The following is an 18,515-nucleotide window of genomic DNA, read 5'->3' on the forward strand; positions in this document are numbered from 1 at the left end:
ATAGTAAGCGCTTAACAAATACCAACTTCATTATTATTACCTCATTTAAGCTTTGGGAATTATCATTCCTGGGATGATATCTAGAAGCATATTCTCTTGAACCAGTACTCTTCTTGCCATCAAATGGTAAAAAACAAACCCAGCAACATCTTAATCTTATCTGGAAAGTAATTAAGCAATTTAAATTCCACCACCACTAGGGATTTAGGATCAGGCTCGCCTACCAAGAAGAGAAATGCTCTCAAAAGCTGGTGCAAATTCAAAACTTACCCCTTTTTCTGCGAGATTCAAGGTGAGTAAATGTAAAGTTCTGGTGTGAGAAGACTTCCAGTCAACCGGCATTACATGACCATAGTTATCAGTCAGTGCATTCCAAATTCTGAAAAGAAACAAAAAAACTACAGTCAGCAGAATCTAAAACTCTATGACGCCTCATAAGGCAGCACCCAATATCTTGAAGGAAAATTCCAGAGGTGCAGAGTAGTCTACTAAATACTGCACATAGTAAGTGCTCAATAAATACTATTGAGTGAACACTTGGAGGACGCAATAGAGCCAGTAGACATGATCCTTGCCATTACAGTCTAGCAGGAGAAAAGGGGAAGCAATAGAATATACAGATAGGTACAGGAGGGAGATGAGTTGGGGTCATTAATTCATTCGATCGTTTTCAACCGTTATTTATTGAGCGCTTACTGTGTGCACAGCACTGTACTGGGCGTTTGGGAGAGTACAATATCACAATATAACAGAGGCATTCCCTGCCCACAGTGAGCTTAGAGTCTAGAGGGGGAGATATTAATATCAATAAATAAATTACAGACTATGTTCATAAGTGGGGTGTGAGTGAAATGTTTCAGTGCTGTAGAAATCCTGAAAAGAGCACTGGAGATGCAACAAGGCCTTGTGGGAAAAGGACATGCCTGGAAGTCAGGAGACCTGGATTTTAATACCGGCTCTGCCTTGCCTGCTCTGTGACCTCGGGCAAGGCGCGTCACTTCTCGGTGCCTCAGTTTCCCCAACTGTAAATAGGGATTAAATACCTGCCCCCTTCCGCTTTAGACTGTGGCCAATCTAGTTATCCTCTATCTCCCCTAGCACTCGGTAGAGGGCTTGGCACGTTAAAAAAAGTATAGCATTAAAAAAACCACGATATCATTAGCGTTATTACTAAAGTGAGGGGATTAGAAATCAATCAGGGAATGATTCCCCGAGGAGATGTGATCGCCAGGGGTTTTGAAGATGGAGACGGTGGCGATCTTTCAGATGTGAAAGTGGAAATAACTCCACGCAAAAGAGAGGGCGTGAGTAACAGATCAGTGGTGAGAGTAAAGAGGGAGGCACAGTGCGTAGCTTGCCTTATCGAGAGAAGCAGCGTGGCCTAGTAGAAAGAGCGTAGGCCTGGGAGTCAGAGGACCTAAGTTCTAATTCTGGCTCTGCCGGCTGTGTGGCCTTGGGCAAGTCACGTAAGTTTTATGCGTCTGTTACCTCATCAGTAAAACGGGGATTAAGACCAAGAGCCCTATGTGGGACAAGGGCTGTGTCCAACCTGATTATCTTGTATCTACCTCACCACTCAATACTGTGCCTGGCACACAGTAAATGCTTAAAAAAAACATCATTTTATAAAAAGAAAGCATGAGAACTAAGCTTCAGCGAGGGGGAGGAGAGAGGATAAGTAGAAGGGAAAGAGCTGACCGAGTGCCTTAAAGCCAATGATCGGGAGTTTCTGCTTGATGCAGAGCAGGGTGAGCAACCATTAGAGGTTTCGGAAGAGCGAGGAGGTGTGCACGAAAGGATGATGTAGAAAAACGATCCAGGCCCCAGAGGGAAGCAGGGAGAAGGAAGAGACCGGAGGCAGGGAGGTTACCTCAGAGACAGTACACAGAGAAGTCTGCAAGGAGGCCGATGGCCCATTCCTATCATCGATTCAGCTGGGCCCAGGTCCCCAGAGTGTCATCTTGTCTAAGAGATTTTTCCACCGCAGGACTTCAAAGAGCTGGGCCGCGTACTATGAGCGCAAAACCTGCCTCTCCACAAAAAACTTGGTGTTCTGAGGGAAGGAATCTTCCTGCTGTGGCAAGAAAAGCAGAATTTTAGGGGTGGCTGTGGTTTTGTGCAGGCGGTGCCAGGCCGAGGTTGAGGCAGAGGCCCCTTCTCTCAGGCCACTGGCTCTTCAGCCTGCTCCCCGTCCACATCTCCCTTGATTATTAATAATGATAATATTGGTATTTAAGCGCTTACTATGTGCCAGGCACTGTTCTAAGCCCTGAGGGAGATATAGGGTCATCAGGTTGTCCCACGTGAGGCTCACAATTAATCCCCAATTTACCGAGGAGGTAACTGAGGCACAGAGAAGTGAAGTGACTTGCCCACAGTCACACAGCTAAGTGACGGAGCCAGGATTCGAACTCATGACCTCTGACTTTCCCGAGGGCTTAGTGCAGTGTTCTGCACTCAGTAAGTGTTCGTAAACATGACTGATTGCAGGGAGGGGAAATGGAAGGGATGAGGGAGAATTCTGGATAAAGAGAACCCAACTATCACGCGAAGATAAAAAGTAAAACACAATTTCAGCTGCGATTCAAGTTTTGGCTCCGAAAGGGTATTTAGAGCATAAATCATTCAAGCGAAAACAATTGGGAGAGGGCGAGTAATGATGAAGTGGGCAGAAATGAACAGATTGTCAAAACCTGCAGCGTGTGAGATTAGTTTTCACTTGAAATATACATTTATGACCTAAATCTCTTGGGGAAAACTTGACACCAAACATTCCCATGAAATGTGCCTTGCAGATATGGGCCTTTAGGTGTCGATAAATTTATTTTTCCATTCCAGAGTCTGTTCCGAGAACCCTGATCTCACTACACCCACTGAGCGTTGCAGGCTTCTTCGACTCCATTCCGAATATACGATCTAAAAGAACCAATTGCAAATCCTCCTCGCAAATGAAAAGGGGGCTACTTCAGTCAATTCACGTCGTTACAAAACCTGTAGGCTGGGAATTTTATTTTATTTTCTTTTTTACCCTACCCAGACAATGTGAATGATACTTAGAGGCTAAATTCAGGTTATTTCACTCGGAGAGGCAAACGAAGTCTTTATGCTCAAGAGACGGCATGGCTGATTACACACCATCCTTTCATATACCTAGATGAAAACTCCTTCTCGACTCGCCAACGGGTTAGCTTACCCCCAATCCTAGAGTTATTTTCACTGATTTCCTGTGAACCCTCTACGAACCCTTCAGGTGTCATTTAAGTTGCGGGAACCTTACCAGGACGCGGCTTTTTAAAAGAGGTGCTCTGAAAAGTTAAAAGAGCCTTACGTTTCACGGACCTTCACGGGAAAGGGAAATAGGTGGAATTTAATAGCTACGTTTTTCAGGCACTGAAAAAGGAACCGATCAGGTAGACAGAGAGCCCACGTCTGCGGCTGCGGGCCCAACTCGGAGCTTTCCGTTCCCTGCGAAGAGTATTCTAGACCAAAGCGTACAGTGTAAACTTTCATCCGAAAATCTGGCGCGTCTCAAAAACGCCACTTTCCGGCCCCGGAGGTCGGCGATTTGGGTATCTTCTGAATCAAGGATAGTCAAATTAAAGATACACTGGGGGAACAAAATTTTACAATCAAAAGAAGCTCTTGATGCCCAGAGGCTCGCACGATAGATCACGTGAGTGCTGGACCTTTCCCGGAGCTCATATTTATTACCCTACTTATTTTGTTAATGAGGTGTCCATCCCCTTGATTCTATTTATCGTGATGGTGTTGTCTTGTTTTTGTCCCTCTGTCTCCCCCGATTAGACCGCGAGCCCGTCATTGGGCAGGGATGGTCTCTATCCGTTGACGAATTGTCCATTCCAAGCGCTTAGTCCAGTGCTCTGCACATAGGAAGCGCTCAATAAATACTGTTGAGTGAATGAATGATGAAATCAGACACAGTCCCTGTACCACAAGGCGCTTCGAGCCTAAGGGAGAGGTAGATCGATCAATCAGTGGTATCTATTGAGAGCTTACAATGTGCAGAGCACTGTACTAAATGCTCGGGAGAGTAATAGGAATAATAATTATGGTACTTCTTAAGCGCTTACTATGTTCCAGGCACTGTATTAAGCCGCTGGGCAGGATACAAGATAGGTCGACACAGTCCGTGTCCCAAACGGGGCTCAGAGCATCAATCCCCACTTTACAAATGAAGTCGCTGTGGCACAGAGAAGTGAAGTCACACAGGGGGCACGTGACAGAGCCGGGATTAGAACCCATGACCTTCTGAATCCCAGGCCCGTGTTCCATCCACTACGCCACGCGCCTTCTCACCACGCAACCGAGCACGCTACAACAGAATTAGCAGAACATACCGTTCTCTAGCGAAGAGGTGGAACGGGGACTTCCTTTCCATTTTACGAGGAAGGAAACTGAGGCAGGGAGCGGTTAAGTGATTTACTCCAAGTCAGCCAGCCGGCATGGCACCGGGCCCGGATTATTAATAATAATGTTGGTATTTGTTAAGCGCTTACTATGTGCAGAGCATTGTTCTAAGCGCTGGGCACTGTTCTAAGCGCTGGGCAGCCTCGGTCCTCCGTTCCATCGTCTTTACTGAGCTATTGAGCGCCTACTGTGCGCAAAGCACTGTCCTAAGCGCTTGGGAGAGGGTCATATAGTAATAAGCACACACAGTCCTTGCCCACCAGGAGCTTACTTATGGTTTTATGCTCTTGCCACATGGGCAGGGGAGAAAGGAGAAGCGAGGGAGAAAGAGGCAGTTAAATGGGCGGGGCTGAGGGTGGAGGGGAAAGGAGTGGGGCCTAAAGGGGGAAGGGGGTGGGGGCCCTATAGGGGAAAGGAAGATGGAGCCTAAAGGGGGAGGGGGGGAGGGGGCGTATAGGGGAAAGGGGGTAGGACCTGAAGGTGAAAGAGGGTGGGGCCTAAAGGGGAAAGGGGTGGGGCCTATAGGGGAGCGGGATGGGCCTGAAGGGGAAAGGGGCATGGTCTAAAGGGGAAAGGGGTGGGACCTAAAGGGAAGAAGGGTAGGGGGCCTATAGGGGAAAGGGGGTGGGGGCCCGAAGGAGAAGGAGGATAGGGGGCCTACAGGGGAAAGGGGGATGGGGCCTGAAGGTGAAAGAGGGTGGGGGCCATAGGGGAAAGGGGTTGGGGGCTATAGGGGAGAGGAGCGGGGACAAAAGGAAAGGGCCGGGGCCGAATGGGAAAGAGGGGGACCTGAGGGGGAAGGGGGTGGGGGTTGAAGAGGAGAGGGGCGGGGCTAAATGTAAAGGGGGCGTGGCTAAAGGGAGGGAAGCCTAAAGAGGGGAATGGGGCGGGTTCTGATGAGGGAGGGCCGGGTATAAGAGGGAAAGGGGGGGTGGCTAGAGGAAAGGGGGTGGCGTGGAGGGCGTGGCTTGGAGTGGAAGGGGGTGGCTTAGAGGAGAAGGGGCGTGGCTTATGGGGAAATAGGGCGTGGTTTGCAGGGGTGGGCGTGGCTTGGAGGGGAGGGGAGCGGCTTCGTTGGAAGGGGGCGTGGTTTCGCGGGAGAGGGGCGTGGCTTCGAGGGGAAGTGGGCACTTAGAGTAAGAGGGGGCGTGGCTAAATGGAGTCTGAAGAGGGGAGGGGCGGGGCTTAGAGGGAAGAGGGCGGGGCTAGAGGTAAGGGGGTGGCTTCGAGGGGGAGTATGGCGTGGCTTGCAGGCGGTGGGGCGTGGCTTAGGGGGAGGGGGCGTGGCTTGGAGGGAAAGTAGGCGTGGCTAAGGGGCGTGCGGTCTGAAGGGGGGAAAGGGCGGGGTCTGAGGAGGGAGGGGCGGGGCTTGGCGTGAAGGGGCGTGGCTAGGGGGGAGGGGTGGCTCGGAGGGGAAATGGGCGTGGCTGGCATGGGGCTGGGCGTGGCTTGGAGGGAATGGGGCGTGGCTTAGAGGGAAAGTGGGCGTGGCTAAAGGGGGTGTGGCCCGCGGGGAAAGGGGCAGGGCAAAAGGGGGAGGGGCCCGAAGGGAAGGGGCGGGGCTAAAGGCGGAAGGGGCGGGGTCTGAGCGGGGGTGGGCGTGTCCGTCGGGGGCGGGGCCGAGGGCGCTGGCTCTCGCTGGTGGACGCCGGGTGGCCGTCCGTTCCCCCCCCACCCCCCCGCTCCGACACTCACTCGTCGTCCCGCAGCAGGCTCCGCTCGGTGATGGGCCGCGGCGCCGTGAGCGGGGCTCCCTCCGGGTCCGGCGGCGGGTCCGGCGGCGGGCCGCGGGGCCGGAAGCACAGGCTCAGCCTCTCCTCCAGCCGCCCGGGGCCCCCGTTGGAGTTGGCGTCGTCCGGGCGGGGCCGGCCCGGCTCCCGGAACTCATCGAAATCCTGCCAATCCCCGTCGGTCGCCATCGCCCCGCCGCGCCGCCCTGCCCCTTCTCGCGATCGCCCCGCCCCCGCCTCCCGCGCGCTCCCGCTCCGGGCGCGCCCCCGGGGCGCCCCGACCCTTGTCCGCGCGGCCCCTCCTCGCTGCTGATAGGCCCGGCTCCGCCCCGCCCCCTGCCCGCGAGGCCCCGCCTCCTCCCTTCTGATAGGTCCCCGCTGCGCCCCGCCCCCTGTCCGCGCGGCCCCTCCTCGCTGCTGATAGGCCCGGCTCCGCCCCGCCCCCTGCCCGCGAGACCCCGCCTCCTCCCTGCTGATAGGTCCCCCGCTGCGCCCCGCCCCCTGTCCGCGCGGCCCCTCCTCGCTGCTGATAGGTCCGGCTCCGCCCCGCCCCCTGATCGCGCGGCCCCGCCCCCAGTCCTGGTGGCCCCGCCCCCTCACATCTAATTTGCCCCCGCTGCGCCCCGCCCCCTGCCCGCGCGGCCCCTCCTAGCTTCTGATAGGCCCGGCTCCACCCCGCCCCCTGTCCACGTGGCCTCGCCCCCTCACTTCTGATAGGTCCGGCTCCGCCCCCTGTCCGCGTGGTCCCGCCCCCTCACCTCTGATAGGCCCCGCTGCGCCCCGCCCACTCTCCGCGCGGCCCCCTAATCGCTGTTGATAGGTCCGGCTCCACCTCGCCCCCTGTCCGCGCGGCCCCGCCCCCCACTCGTGATAGGCCCCCGTTTCGCCCCGCCCACTGTCCGCTCGGCCCCTCCTCGCTGTTGTTAGGTCCGGCTCCACCTCGCCCCCGGCCCGCGCAGCCCCGCCTCCTCACTTCTGATAGGCCCCCCGCTGCGCCCCGCCCCCTGTCCGCGTGGCCCCGCCCCCTCGCTTCTGATAGGCCCCGCTTGGTCCCGCCCCCTGTCCCCGTGGCCCCTCCTTGCTGCTGATAGGTCCGGTTTCTCCCCGCCCACTGTCCGCGCGGCCCCCCTCCTCGCTTCTGATAGGTCCGTCTCCACCCCGCCCCCTGTCCGCGCGGCCCCGCTTCGCCCCGCCCACTCCGGCCTCGTGGCCCCGCCCTCCCCTCGTCCTGGAGGCCTTCCCAGACTGCACCCTCCCTACAGCACTCGTCTATATTTGTTTATGTTATTTATGCTCTGCACACACTAAGCGCTCAATACATTTGATAGAATGAATGAATGATGAATGGATGAATGAATGGATGAATGGATGGATGAATGAATGGATGAATGAATGAATGGATGAATGAATGGATGAATGAATGAATGAATGAATGAATGAATGAATGAATGAATGAGAGGCCGTTTCCACCCCCGCCCCCATCTCTGCGCAGCCCCGCCCTCCCCTCCTCCAGAAGCAGCGTGGTTCAGTGGAAAGAGCCCGGGCATGGGAGTCAGAGGTCATGGGTTCAAATGCCGCCTCTGCCACTTGTCAGCTGGGTGACTGTGGGCCAGTCACTTCACTTCTCTGCACCTCAGTTCCCTCCTCTGTAAAATGGGGATGAGGACTGTAAGCCCCATGAGGGACAACCCGATCACCTTGTAATCAATTCCCCCCAGCGCTTAGAACAGTGCTCGGCACATAGTAAGCGCTTCACAGATACCACATTATTATTATTCTCTGAACCTCAGTTCCCTCCTCTGTAAAATGGGGAGGAAGACTGTGAGCCCCACGCGGGACAACCCGATCACCTTGTTTCCCCCCTAGTGATTAGAACAGCGCTTCGCACATAGTAAGCGCTTAACGAATGCCATCATTATTACTCTATTTTTCATTCATTCAATAGTATTTATTGAGCGCTTACTATGTGCAGAGCACTGGACTACTTGCTTGGAATATACGATTCGGCAACAGATACAGTCCCTGCCCACTGACGGGCTTACGGTCTAATCGGGGAAGACAGACGGACAAAAACAAGACAAAATAATCCATATTTTATTTATGATTTGCCTATATCAGTGATTCTATTGGTCTATTTGGATGGTATTTTTGCCTATTTGTTTGGACTTGTTGCCTGTCTCCCCCTTCTCGACTGTGGGCCTGGATTAACGGATTAATTGTCCATTCATAATAAGCCCTCAATAAATACTCTTGGACGAATGAAATCCCAAGCGCTCAGTCCAGGGTGCTGCACCCAGTAAGCGCTCGATAAATGCGAATGAATGAATGAATGAATGAATGAATGAATGAATGAATGAATGAATGAATGAATGAATGAGAGGCTCGGTTCCACCCCGCCCCCTGGCTGGGCGGTCCCGCTTCGTCCCGCCCTTCCCGCGCATGCGCGCCTCTTCGCCCCGCCCACTGCGCGCGCGCGCCCCGCTTCGCCCCGCCCACCCTGCGCACGCGCCACCCTCGTGCGCACGCGCCACCTTCGCCCCGCCCACGCGCCCCTTCGCCCCGCCCAGCTCGCGCATGCGCCCCGCTTGGCCCCGCCCAGCTCGCCTGCAGCCAATCCATCAATCAATCAATCAATCAATAGATCGATCAGCTGGGGACAGAGCCTTGTCTGCAGCAAGGAAGGAAGGTTCAGAAAGGAGAGCAGGCCACAAGGGGCCCTTTAGAGTTCATTTCTGGCAACCAGTTAAAGTCCTGTTTTACAGCTGGGCCTAAGCAGAAATCTGCTTTCATCATCATCATCATCATCATAATAATAATAATAATAAAAATAAGGGCACTGGTTAAGCAAGAAGCAGCATGGCTCAGTGGAAAAAGCAAGGGCCTGGGGGTCATTCAGTCCTTTAATCGTATTTATCGAGAGCTTAGTGTGTGCAGAGCACTGGGCGAAGCGCTTGGAGTGTACAATTTGGCAACAGAGACAATCCCTGACCTACAAGGGGCTCACAGTCTAGAAGGGAGAGACAGACAACAAAACAAAACAAGTAGACACGCGTCACTACCATCAAAATAGAGAAATAGAACCAGAGAGAAATGCACATCATTAATAAAATAAATAGAGCAATCAATATGTACAAATCTATACAAGTGCTGGGGGAAGGGGGTAGAGTCTACAAGGAGACGGACAACAAAACCAAACAAGTAGTCAGGCATCAATACCATCAAAATAGATGAATAAGTGAAGCAGCGTGGCTCAGTGGAAAGAGCCCGGGCTTGGGAGTCAGAGGTCGTGGGTTCTAATCCCAGCTCTGCGCTTGTCAGCTGTGTGGCTTTGGGCAAGTCGCTTAACTTCTCTGGGCCTCAGTTCCCTCATCTGTAAAATGGGGGTGAAGACTGTGAGTCCCACGTGGAACAACCTGATGACCTCGTATCTGCCCGCCGCAGCGCTTAGAACAGTGCTTGGCACAAAAGTAAGCACGTAACGAATATCATCATCATCATCATCATCATCATCATCATCATCATCATCATCACTGTACTAAGCGCTGTGGTGGACACGGAGAAGAAGCGTGGCCCAGTGGAAAGAACCTGGGCTTCGGAGTCAGAGGTCATGAGTTTGACTCACAGCTCTGCCACTTGTCAGCCGTGTGACTGTGGGCAAGTCACTTCACTTCTCTGTGCCTCAGTTACCTCATCTGTAAAATGGGGATTAACTGTGAGCTTCACATGGGACGACCTGATGATCCTGTATCTTCCCCAGCACTTAGAATGTTGCTCTGCACATAGTAAGTGCTTAACAAATACCAACATTATTATTATTATACTTATCTGGTGTGTGACCTTGGGCAAGTCACTTTGCTTCTCTGTGCCTCAGTTACCTCATCTGTACAGTGAGGGTTGACACCCAGGGACTGTGTCCAACCTGATTTGTTTGTACCTAACCCAGCTCTTAGTACAGTTCCTAGCACATAGTAAGCACTTAAATTTGATTATCATTATTGCATATGTCCATATTTATAATTCCATTTATTTATATTGATGATTTGTATATATCTATAATTCCATTTATTTATATTAATGCTACTGATGCCTGTCTACCTGTTTCGATGCCTGTCTCCCCACCGTAGACGGTGAGCCTGTTGTGGGCTGGGATTATCTCTATTTGTTGCTGAATCGTGCTTTCCAAGCGCTTAGTGCAGTGCACACAGTAAGGACTCAATAAATATGATTGAATGGATGAATGAATGATGATGATGATGATTATGGAAATCGCGCTGGACACAGTTGCAATTCCCATTTTACAGATGAGGTAACTGAGGCACAGAGACTCATGACTAGAGTGTGGGGCATCAGGGAGGCAGAAAAGGAGAACTTCTCTTCCACTTCTTCTGAATTGAAAAGTTAATTAGGTGCAGAATCCTTTCAACTAGTTGTCAATGAATAGGCTCCAAGCTGGAAATGAAAAATAACTCACTCTGGGAAGCTACTTGTCAAATCATTCTTATTTCATTCATTCATTCCTTCAATAGTATTTCTTGAGCGCTTACTATGTGCAGAGCACTGTACTAAGCGCTTGGAATGTACAATTGTATTGTACCCTCCCAAGTTCTTATTACAGTGCTCTGCACACAGTAACCATTTAATAAATGCAATCAACTGATTATTTCAGGAAATAATTTGCAACTGGGTTGTACTGGGAGAGATTCCACATTCAAGCCAATGTTGGACACAAATCCAGGATCAACCCCTTCCTCTCCACCAAAACAGCTACTTCTCCATTCCAAACTCTGATATAGGCCCTCATTTCTCCCATTCGTCTCCCTTCTATGTTGCCTTTGCACCTGGATCTGGACTCTTTAAGAACCTGTTATTCCCCCCCAAAAAAGACACCACAATTGTTTTTTTAAATGGTATTTCTTAAGCGTTTACTGTGCCAGGCACTGTACTAAGCACTGAGGGAGATAATGAGTTTATTAGGATGGACGCAGGCCCTGAACCACATAGGGTTCACGGTCCTAATCCCCATTTTACAGATGAGGTTACAGAGGCTCAGAGAAAGTGACTTGTTAAACGCTTAGCTATTAAACACAAACTTTTTCTTCTAGTAAATTAAACACTATTGTTTATAGAACTAATTTAACGGCTTAACTTGCCTAAGAAGAAATTCAGACCAAACCCGAAAAGTTTTCTCTTACACTAAAAATTGAAATTAGATCACTGGATGTGATTTTTTTAAAAAACTGTCCATGGGGAAAAGTGAGTGTAGAGAAGTTTTAAAAAACGTGTCTGGTTTTCCTCTACACGGTAAAATCGGGTTATGAAAACCTACGGGAGTGAAATGATGATCAAAGAGGCTTCGTTTTAAATGTTGAAATTGATCAGGAGACTCAGGGCAGTTAAAGAAAGAGTTCAATCTTTTGAGTTAAATCTGAGAAAGGCAGATTGCCAACGTGCTGTCTTTAGCAAAGGCTAAGTTGGCAAAGCCTAGCTGCAGAGATACACTCGAAGGTTCGAGAAATGAGAAAGTTCTGGTGAAAGTTAAGGTCAGGCTGAGTTCGTTCAGATGCTGGCATCTTCTGAAGTGCTGGAATTTTCTGAAGAAGATTAAGTGAAAAGAAATTAGAGACCAGTATGTTGGCTCAAGAACGGAAAAAAGAAAGCTTGTCTGATTCCTTGCCAAAAAAATAAGGTTCATCGTGTTGGACCATGTAAAGAAGCTAAAACACTTTTCAATAATTATAGGTTATACTCCAGACATGAGTCATGAAGAAAAATTTTGTTTTAGGATTATTCAACTGTTAGAAATGGAGATGTCCTTAGGTAAGAGTTGCTGCTGCTTGGCTCGGATCATCACATTTTCCGCATGGGCCTTGGCAGATGAAATCATTGGAAGTAACTCCGATTCCCTGACTAGGCCCTCATTTCTCCCATTCGCCTCCCTTCTATGTTGCCTTTGCACCTGGATCCAGACCTTTAAGAACCTGTTATTCCCCCACCCTCAAACCCCATAGCACTTCAGAACCTATCACTATAATAATAATAATAATGTTGGTATTTGTTAAGCGCTTACTATGTGCAGAACACTGTTCTAAGCTCTGGGATAGACAGAGGGGAATCAGGTTGTCCCACGTGGGGCTCACAGTCTTGATCCCCATTTTACAGATGAGGTAACTGAGGCACAGAGAAGTTAAGTGACGTGCCCACAGTCACACAGCTGACAAGTGGCCGAGCCGGGATGCGAACCCATGACCTCTGACTCCAAAGCCCGTGCTCTTTCCACTGAGCCATGCTGAATCTCTAATATAATCCCTCTTCAGTCATTTCTTTTAACCTCTGCGTCCCCCTGTAAGACTATGGGTTCCTTGTGGGCAGGGACTCTAATAATAATAATAATTATGGCATCTGATAAGCACTTACTATGTACCAGGCACTGTACTAAGCATCGGGGTGGATACAAGCAAATCGGGTTGGACGCAGGCCCTGCCCGCACAGGGCTCACAGTCTTCATCCCCATTTTGCAGATGAGGTAACAGGCACAGAGAAGGGAAGTGACTTGCCCAAGGCCACACAGCGAACAAGCGGCAGAGCCGGGATTAGAACCCATGACCTTCTGACTCCCAGGCTATCCAGTACACCATGCCGGTCCTCTACTGTACTGTTCTCGTGGCTCAGTGGAAAGAGCTCGGGCTTGGGAGTCAGAGGTCATGGGTTCGAATCCCGGATCTGCCATTTGGCAGCTGGGTGACTGTGGGCAAGTCACTTCACTTCTCTGGGCCTCAGTGACCTCATCTGTGAAATGGGGATTAACTGTGAGCCTCACGTGGGACAACCTGATTATCCTGTATCTACCCAGTGCTTACAACAGTGCTCTAAAGCACTTAACAAATACCAACATCATTATTATTATTATTATTACAGTGAGGTAATTTACCCACTTTAAGTAGTCTTGAGCTTGTCTTGTGCTGTCGAGGCGACTCCGTGGACACATCTCTCCCAGAACGCCTCCTCTCCATCTGCAGTCGTGCTGGTGGTGTAGCCAAAGAGTTTTCTGGGTCAAAATATGGAAGTGGTTTAATGCTGCTTTCTTCATTCATTCAGTCGTATCTGTTGAGCGCTTACTGTGTGCAGAGCACTGCAACTAAGAGCTTGGGAAAGTAATAATAATAATGTTGGTATTAGTTAAGCACTTACTATGTGCAGAGCACTGTTCTAAGCGCTGGGGTAGATCGAGGGTCATCAGGTTGTCCCACATGAGGCTCACAGACTTAATCCCCATTTTACAGATGAGGTAACTGAGGCACAGAGAAGGGAAGTGACTTGCCCACAGTCACACAGCTGCCAAGTGGCAGAGCCGGGATTCGAACCCATGACCTCTGACTCCCAAGTCCGGGCTCTTTTCACTGAGCTACGCTGCTCTGCACTAAACTTAAGTCTCCACCCTCGACTCTCCCATGTCGCTGCTGCCCAGCACAGGTGAATTTTGATTCATAGCCGATGGTCTTCCATGCGCTACCCATGACCCAAGCTAAGAACGGAATGGGTTTGCCTCTGCTTGACTCTCCCTCCCGGAGCCGAGACCGTTAATGAACTGGAAACTCTCCGGGCCCGATCCTGAGAGGGGAAAGTACTCAATAAATACCCTCATTCATTCATTCATTCAGTAGTATTTATTGAGTGCTTACTATGTGCAGAGCACTGTACTAAGCGCTTGGGAAAGTAATAATAATAACTGTGGTATTTGATAAGTGCTTTCACTGTCTAAGCACTGGGGTGGATACAAAGAAATCGGGTAGGTCACAGTCCCCGTCCCACATGAGGCTCACGGTCTTAATCCCCATTTTATGGATGAGATAACTGAGGCCCAAAGAAATTAAGTGACTTGCCCAAGGCCACGCAGCATACAAGTGACAGAACTGAAATTAGAATCCAGATCCTTCTGACTCCCAAGCCCATGCTCTATCCACTGGACCACACTGCGTCTTGTACAATACAACAGATTTGGTAGACGCGATCCCTATCCACAAGGAATTTACAGTCTACATGGGTTATGAATAAGGAAAATAATACAGCTAAAAGAATATTTATATAAGGGTTGAGGGGCTGAGGCGAGTATCAAAGTGCTTAGGAGATTCCTAGTTGACTCAGAGGGGAGGGTGCGTAGGGGAAATAATTATTGGGACTTCTTTAAGTCAGTTATTGTACCAGGGGTTGAAGCTTCCAAATAGAAGAATCTCTCCACTTAACTTTTCTTCTATAAATTCTGTGACTTTACTCTCTCGTTTTCTCCTGTAATAGATTGTGGTTTTCCCATTAATGTACATACTAAATTTCTCCCCTCAGACTTGTGGAGGGTCGTGACCTTGGTCAGGAGAGTGACCTTTGCTGCCCAGAGTCTTAGTCATAAACAATCATACCTCAACCATCAGTTCTCAAAATATCCTAGAGTAGTAGGTAATCAATCAGTCTGTTATTACCTGTTAAATTGAACCCTCATTTGTTCTGGGAAGGCCTCTTGGAGGAGTTGGGATTTTAGGAGAGTTTTGAAGGTGGAGAGTGGGCTGTAAAATCAGATTCGAAGGGTAAGTATTTCAAAGAAAACAAATATTCAAAATGTCCCCAAAATGTAGCTTTAAATTATATTTAGATAAAAAGAGTCCTGATGTGCATGTTCAGTTTGCATAATTAATGTTTTTATTGGTTTGAGTGTCTTAAAATATTTATTTTTCATTGGAACACTTTCATAATTATTTAAATGGCTTTGTTCCACGAGTGCTGTAAATTATTAATAAAAGATGACACTTCTGGGCAACACTGTCTTGAGTTTTATTGTGTGGAGAACAAGACAATTGCCATTTATGATTTAAGACGTGCTATTTCTTATCGTTGTTTGGATTTGTTTTATGGTATTTGTTAGGCTCTTACTCCGTGCCCTGCACTGTGCTAGACTTTGGGTTAGATACAAGTTCATCAGGTTGGACACGGTTCACGTCCCACAAGGGGCTCACAGTTCGGATGGTCAATCAATCGAAGACTAGCTGCCACACTTGAAAATTGCCTCAGTCTCTGTACAGTGGCTTTCTTAGGGATGGGCCCATCTGCTTTGTTAATCTCCATCAGTAGACATAGCCACAGTTCTCCTCGTGATTATCTATAAATTAATGCGAGGCAGAGTTCCATAAATCATCCGCCAAATACATAATACGGTTCTTTCAATGAACTCCCACCGAAGAGTGTTTGTCGCATGACAAGTTTAGTCATTTCGTCATAAAGAAGTTTAAGGTTTAAATCGTTGGGATTTAACAAAATTACCCAACCGCAATTTTATTTGTTTCAGCTGAACATAATTTATACAACAAGTACTCTCTACTAACACACTCATATCTAAGTAAACGTTTAAGTAAAAACCTGAAGGAGCAGCACGGACTAGTGGATAGAGCACAGGTCTGCAAATCAGAAGGATCTGCGTTCAAATTCCGGCTCCACCACTTGTCTGCTGTGTGACTTTGGGCAAATCACTTCACTTCTCTGTGCCTCAGTAACCACATCTGTAAAATTCATTCGATCATATTTATTGAGTGCTTACTGTGTGCAGAGCACTTTACTAAGCGCTAGGAAAGTACAATTCAGCAACAAATAAGAGACAATCCCTACTCAACAGTGGGCTCACAGGCTAGAAGATAAGCCTTGTGAGCCCCGTGTGGGACATGTCCAACCCAATTAGCTTTATCTACCACTGGGCCTGGCACAGAGTAACTGCTTAACAAATACCATTAAAAAAAAATGGAGTGTATAACCAAAGGCTATAATAATAATAATAATAATAATAATAATAATAATGGTATTTGTTAAGCGCTTACTATGTGCCAAGCACTGTGCTAAGCACTGGGTGGGGGGGAATACAAAGTAATCAGGTTGCCCCATGTGGGGCTCATAGTCTTAATCCCCATTTTACAGATGAGGGAACCGAGGCCCAGAAAAGTGAAGTGACTTGCCCAAAGTCGCACAGCGGACAAGTGGCGGAGCCGGGATTAGAACCCATGACCTCGGACTCCCAAGCCCGGGCTCTTTCCATTGAGCCACGCTGTAAACCTTACACTAATGGATGTCTGCTTTTTTTCTGGCATTTTGTACAGGGCAGCAGCATTTCTGGTTGAAGTATAGTCACCCGTCCAAGGGATGTATTAATAGAGAGGATTAAGAAATTGCAGGTCAGAGGGCTGTAAAGCTTCTTGTCCCTTGATAAGATTTCACTCCTTAGTTCAGTCGTCTCAATGCACTCTACTGCCCAGAATACAAAGAGGTGGAGTGTAAGAGGCAGGGACCATTTCCTCTATCACTGGCACCAAAAAGAGACGTTTAAAATTACAGGCGTTGCTGAGAATGTCTCTCTCACACTCCCTACAAGTTCCATGGAGAAATAACCTCACCTTTCTGAACAAAGAGGCTCAAGTATCCGAACAAGGAGAAACTATTATAGGCATCTATCTTCTGGCTTTAGGTAGGTACCGTACTTATGAATGGGTTTTGAAGTTGAATTTCTTTCCGTGACTGGATTTTGAAGCAGAAGTTATTTCTAAGTTTGTACTACGAGCTATAATACGTTCTGCCAGTCAACCGACACGTAATAAATAAGGAGTTCATTATACAGTGTACTAGCTGAATTTCTGGTCAATTTAATAGCAAATAGTTAATGCCCTCCTGACACTGGCGTCGAAAGGATAAGATATTTCCCATTTTAAGCTAATTGACAAATTATGAATCCTTCCTAAATGAATATATTACTTATAAATGAAGGAATGTATTCATTCATTAACCCAAAGAGAATTTTGCAGTATTCCTTTCAGAATAATAATACTTGTCTACTTTCAATGGAGGGTTTTTGTTTGGGTTTTTTGGGGGGGGAAGAGGGGGTTTCTGTTCAAAGTCATTTAAACCCCAAAAGTAAATAATTCATGTGCATGGAATCAGTGACTTAATTAAAAGAGCATGAGCCTGGGAATCAAAGGATTTGTTTGGGTTCTAATTCTGGCTCTACCACTTGCCTGTTGCATGACCTTGGGCGAGTTACTTAACATCTTTGTCTCTCAGTTTCCTCATCTGAAAAATGAAGATTCAATACCTGTTCTCCTTCCTACCGAGAGTGAGCCTCATTTGGATCAGGGTCTGTGTCTGACCCGATTATTATCTTACTATCCCAACACTTAGTAGAGTTCTTGACTTAACAAAAACTTAAAATCACAGGTAGTTTGATCTCATCCTCTGTCTCGTTTGTAAAATAGAACTTATAAATTCAGAATTTAACATTGAAGTCAACTGTGAACTAACATCGCCTCCTGCAGCATCAAGGAGTTCGTATGTTCATCAGTCTCCCTCCGTACTCTACCAATTTCCTAAAGGATCAGAAAGTTCCTTCCTCCCCGGAACTATTTTACTATTGTAATCAATTTCCTCTCTTCCCCCAATGCATCAATTATTCAATCAACAAGAATTTGAGTTGCTTTTTGAATGATATTTGTTAAATGCTTCTTCTATGTCAGACACTGTATCAAGCTCTGGGGTAGATAAAAAGTTGGACACAATCCGTGTCCTATGTGGGGCTCACGGTCTTAATCCCCATGAGTAAACTGAGTCACAGAGAAGTTAAGTGACTCATCCAGGGTCGTGCAGCAGACAGGTGGTGGAGCTGGGATTAGAACCCAGGTCCTTTGATTGCTAGGCCCGTGTTCTTTCCATTAGACCACGCTGCTTCCTCCCGAAGTTGTTGACAGAGTGCAGAGCAGTGGCCTAAGAGTCCCTTAAATGAATACAAATGGACTCTGTCCTCAAGGAGTTAGTCATTTGATCAATGGTATATTTTGAACACTTACTATGGGCAGAGTACTGTACTAAGTGCTTAATATGTATGATTGGAGACTTATGGGGACAAAAGAAAACAAGAGAGATTTCCTTGTATGAACAAATATATGTTCATGTAACATTTTATGTTCACTCAAGATTGGCTGCCCAGCCCAGAATCGCCTTGGGCTCCTTATTTCTTTTTTGTCCCCTCAACTAGTCAGTTGTAAGAATATTCTGATAATTACCCCCCGCAACATCATTTGAATGAGAACTTTCCGTACCTCAAAAGACTCGGTTAATTCCCGGAGAATTCTGAAACTCCCTCCTCCCTAGCCTCCCTGCCTCCCGCTTTCTGTCTCCGCCCACAATATATATTCGATGATGCCATTAAAGTAATCTACTTAGCATTTCTCAACCATGTTCCTCTGGGAGCAAGTCTGGGCAATGCAGAAAGGAGTCGAAGAAAAGGAAAAGAGGACTTAGTCAGGGAAGGCCTCTTGGGGGAGATGTGCCCTCAGTAAG

General features: G+C 48.4%; 1 protein-coding gene across 4 annotated transcripts in view; it reads right to left on the reverse strand.

Moving 5' to 3' along the window:
• FEZ2 (fasciculation and elongation protein zeta 2) overlaps nucleotides 1-6,380 on the reverse strand; it is a 38,682-nt gene extending 32,302 nt beyond the window's left edge. For 3 of the 4 annotated variants that reach the window (XM_029051655.1, XM_029051653.1, XM_029051654.1), the window contains exons 1-2: nucleotides 6,124-6,380; nucleotides 271-379 (exon numbers count right to left, since the gene is read on the reverse strand). In XM_029051655.1, coding sequence (XP_028907488.1) covers nucleotides 271-379; nucleotides 6,124-6,347 — 333 coding nt within the window. In that variant the 5' untranslated portion in view covers nucleotides 6,348-6,380. Of the gene's footprint in view, nucleotides 1-270; nucleotides 380-1,870; nucleotides 2,048-6,123 lie in introns of those variants that run through there. The other variant, XM_007673276.4, reaches the window with a different exon arrangement.
• Nucleotides 6,381-18,515: the final 12,135 nt, after the last annotated feature.

Source organism: Ornithorhynchus anatinus, chromosome X1 (assembly GCF_004115215.2).
Source record: "Ornithorhynchus anatinus isolate Pmale09 chromosome X1, mOrnAna1.pri.v4, whole genome shotgun sequence".
Taxonomy (NCBI): Eukaryota; Metazoa; Chordata; class Mammalia; order Monotremata; family Ornithorhynchidae; genus Ornithorhynchus; species Ornithorhynchus anatinus.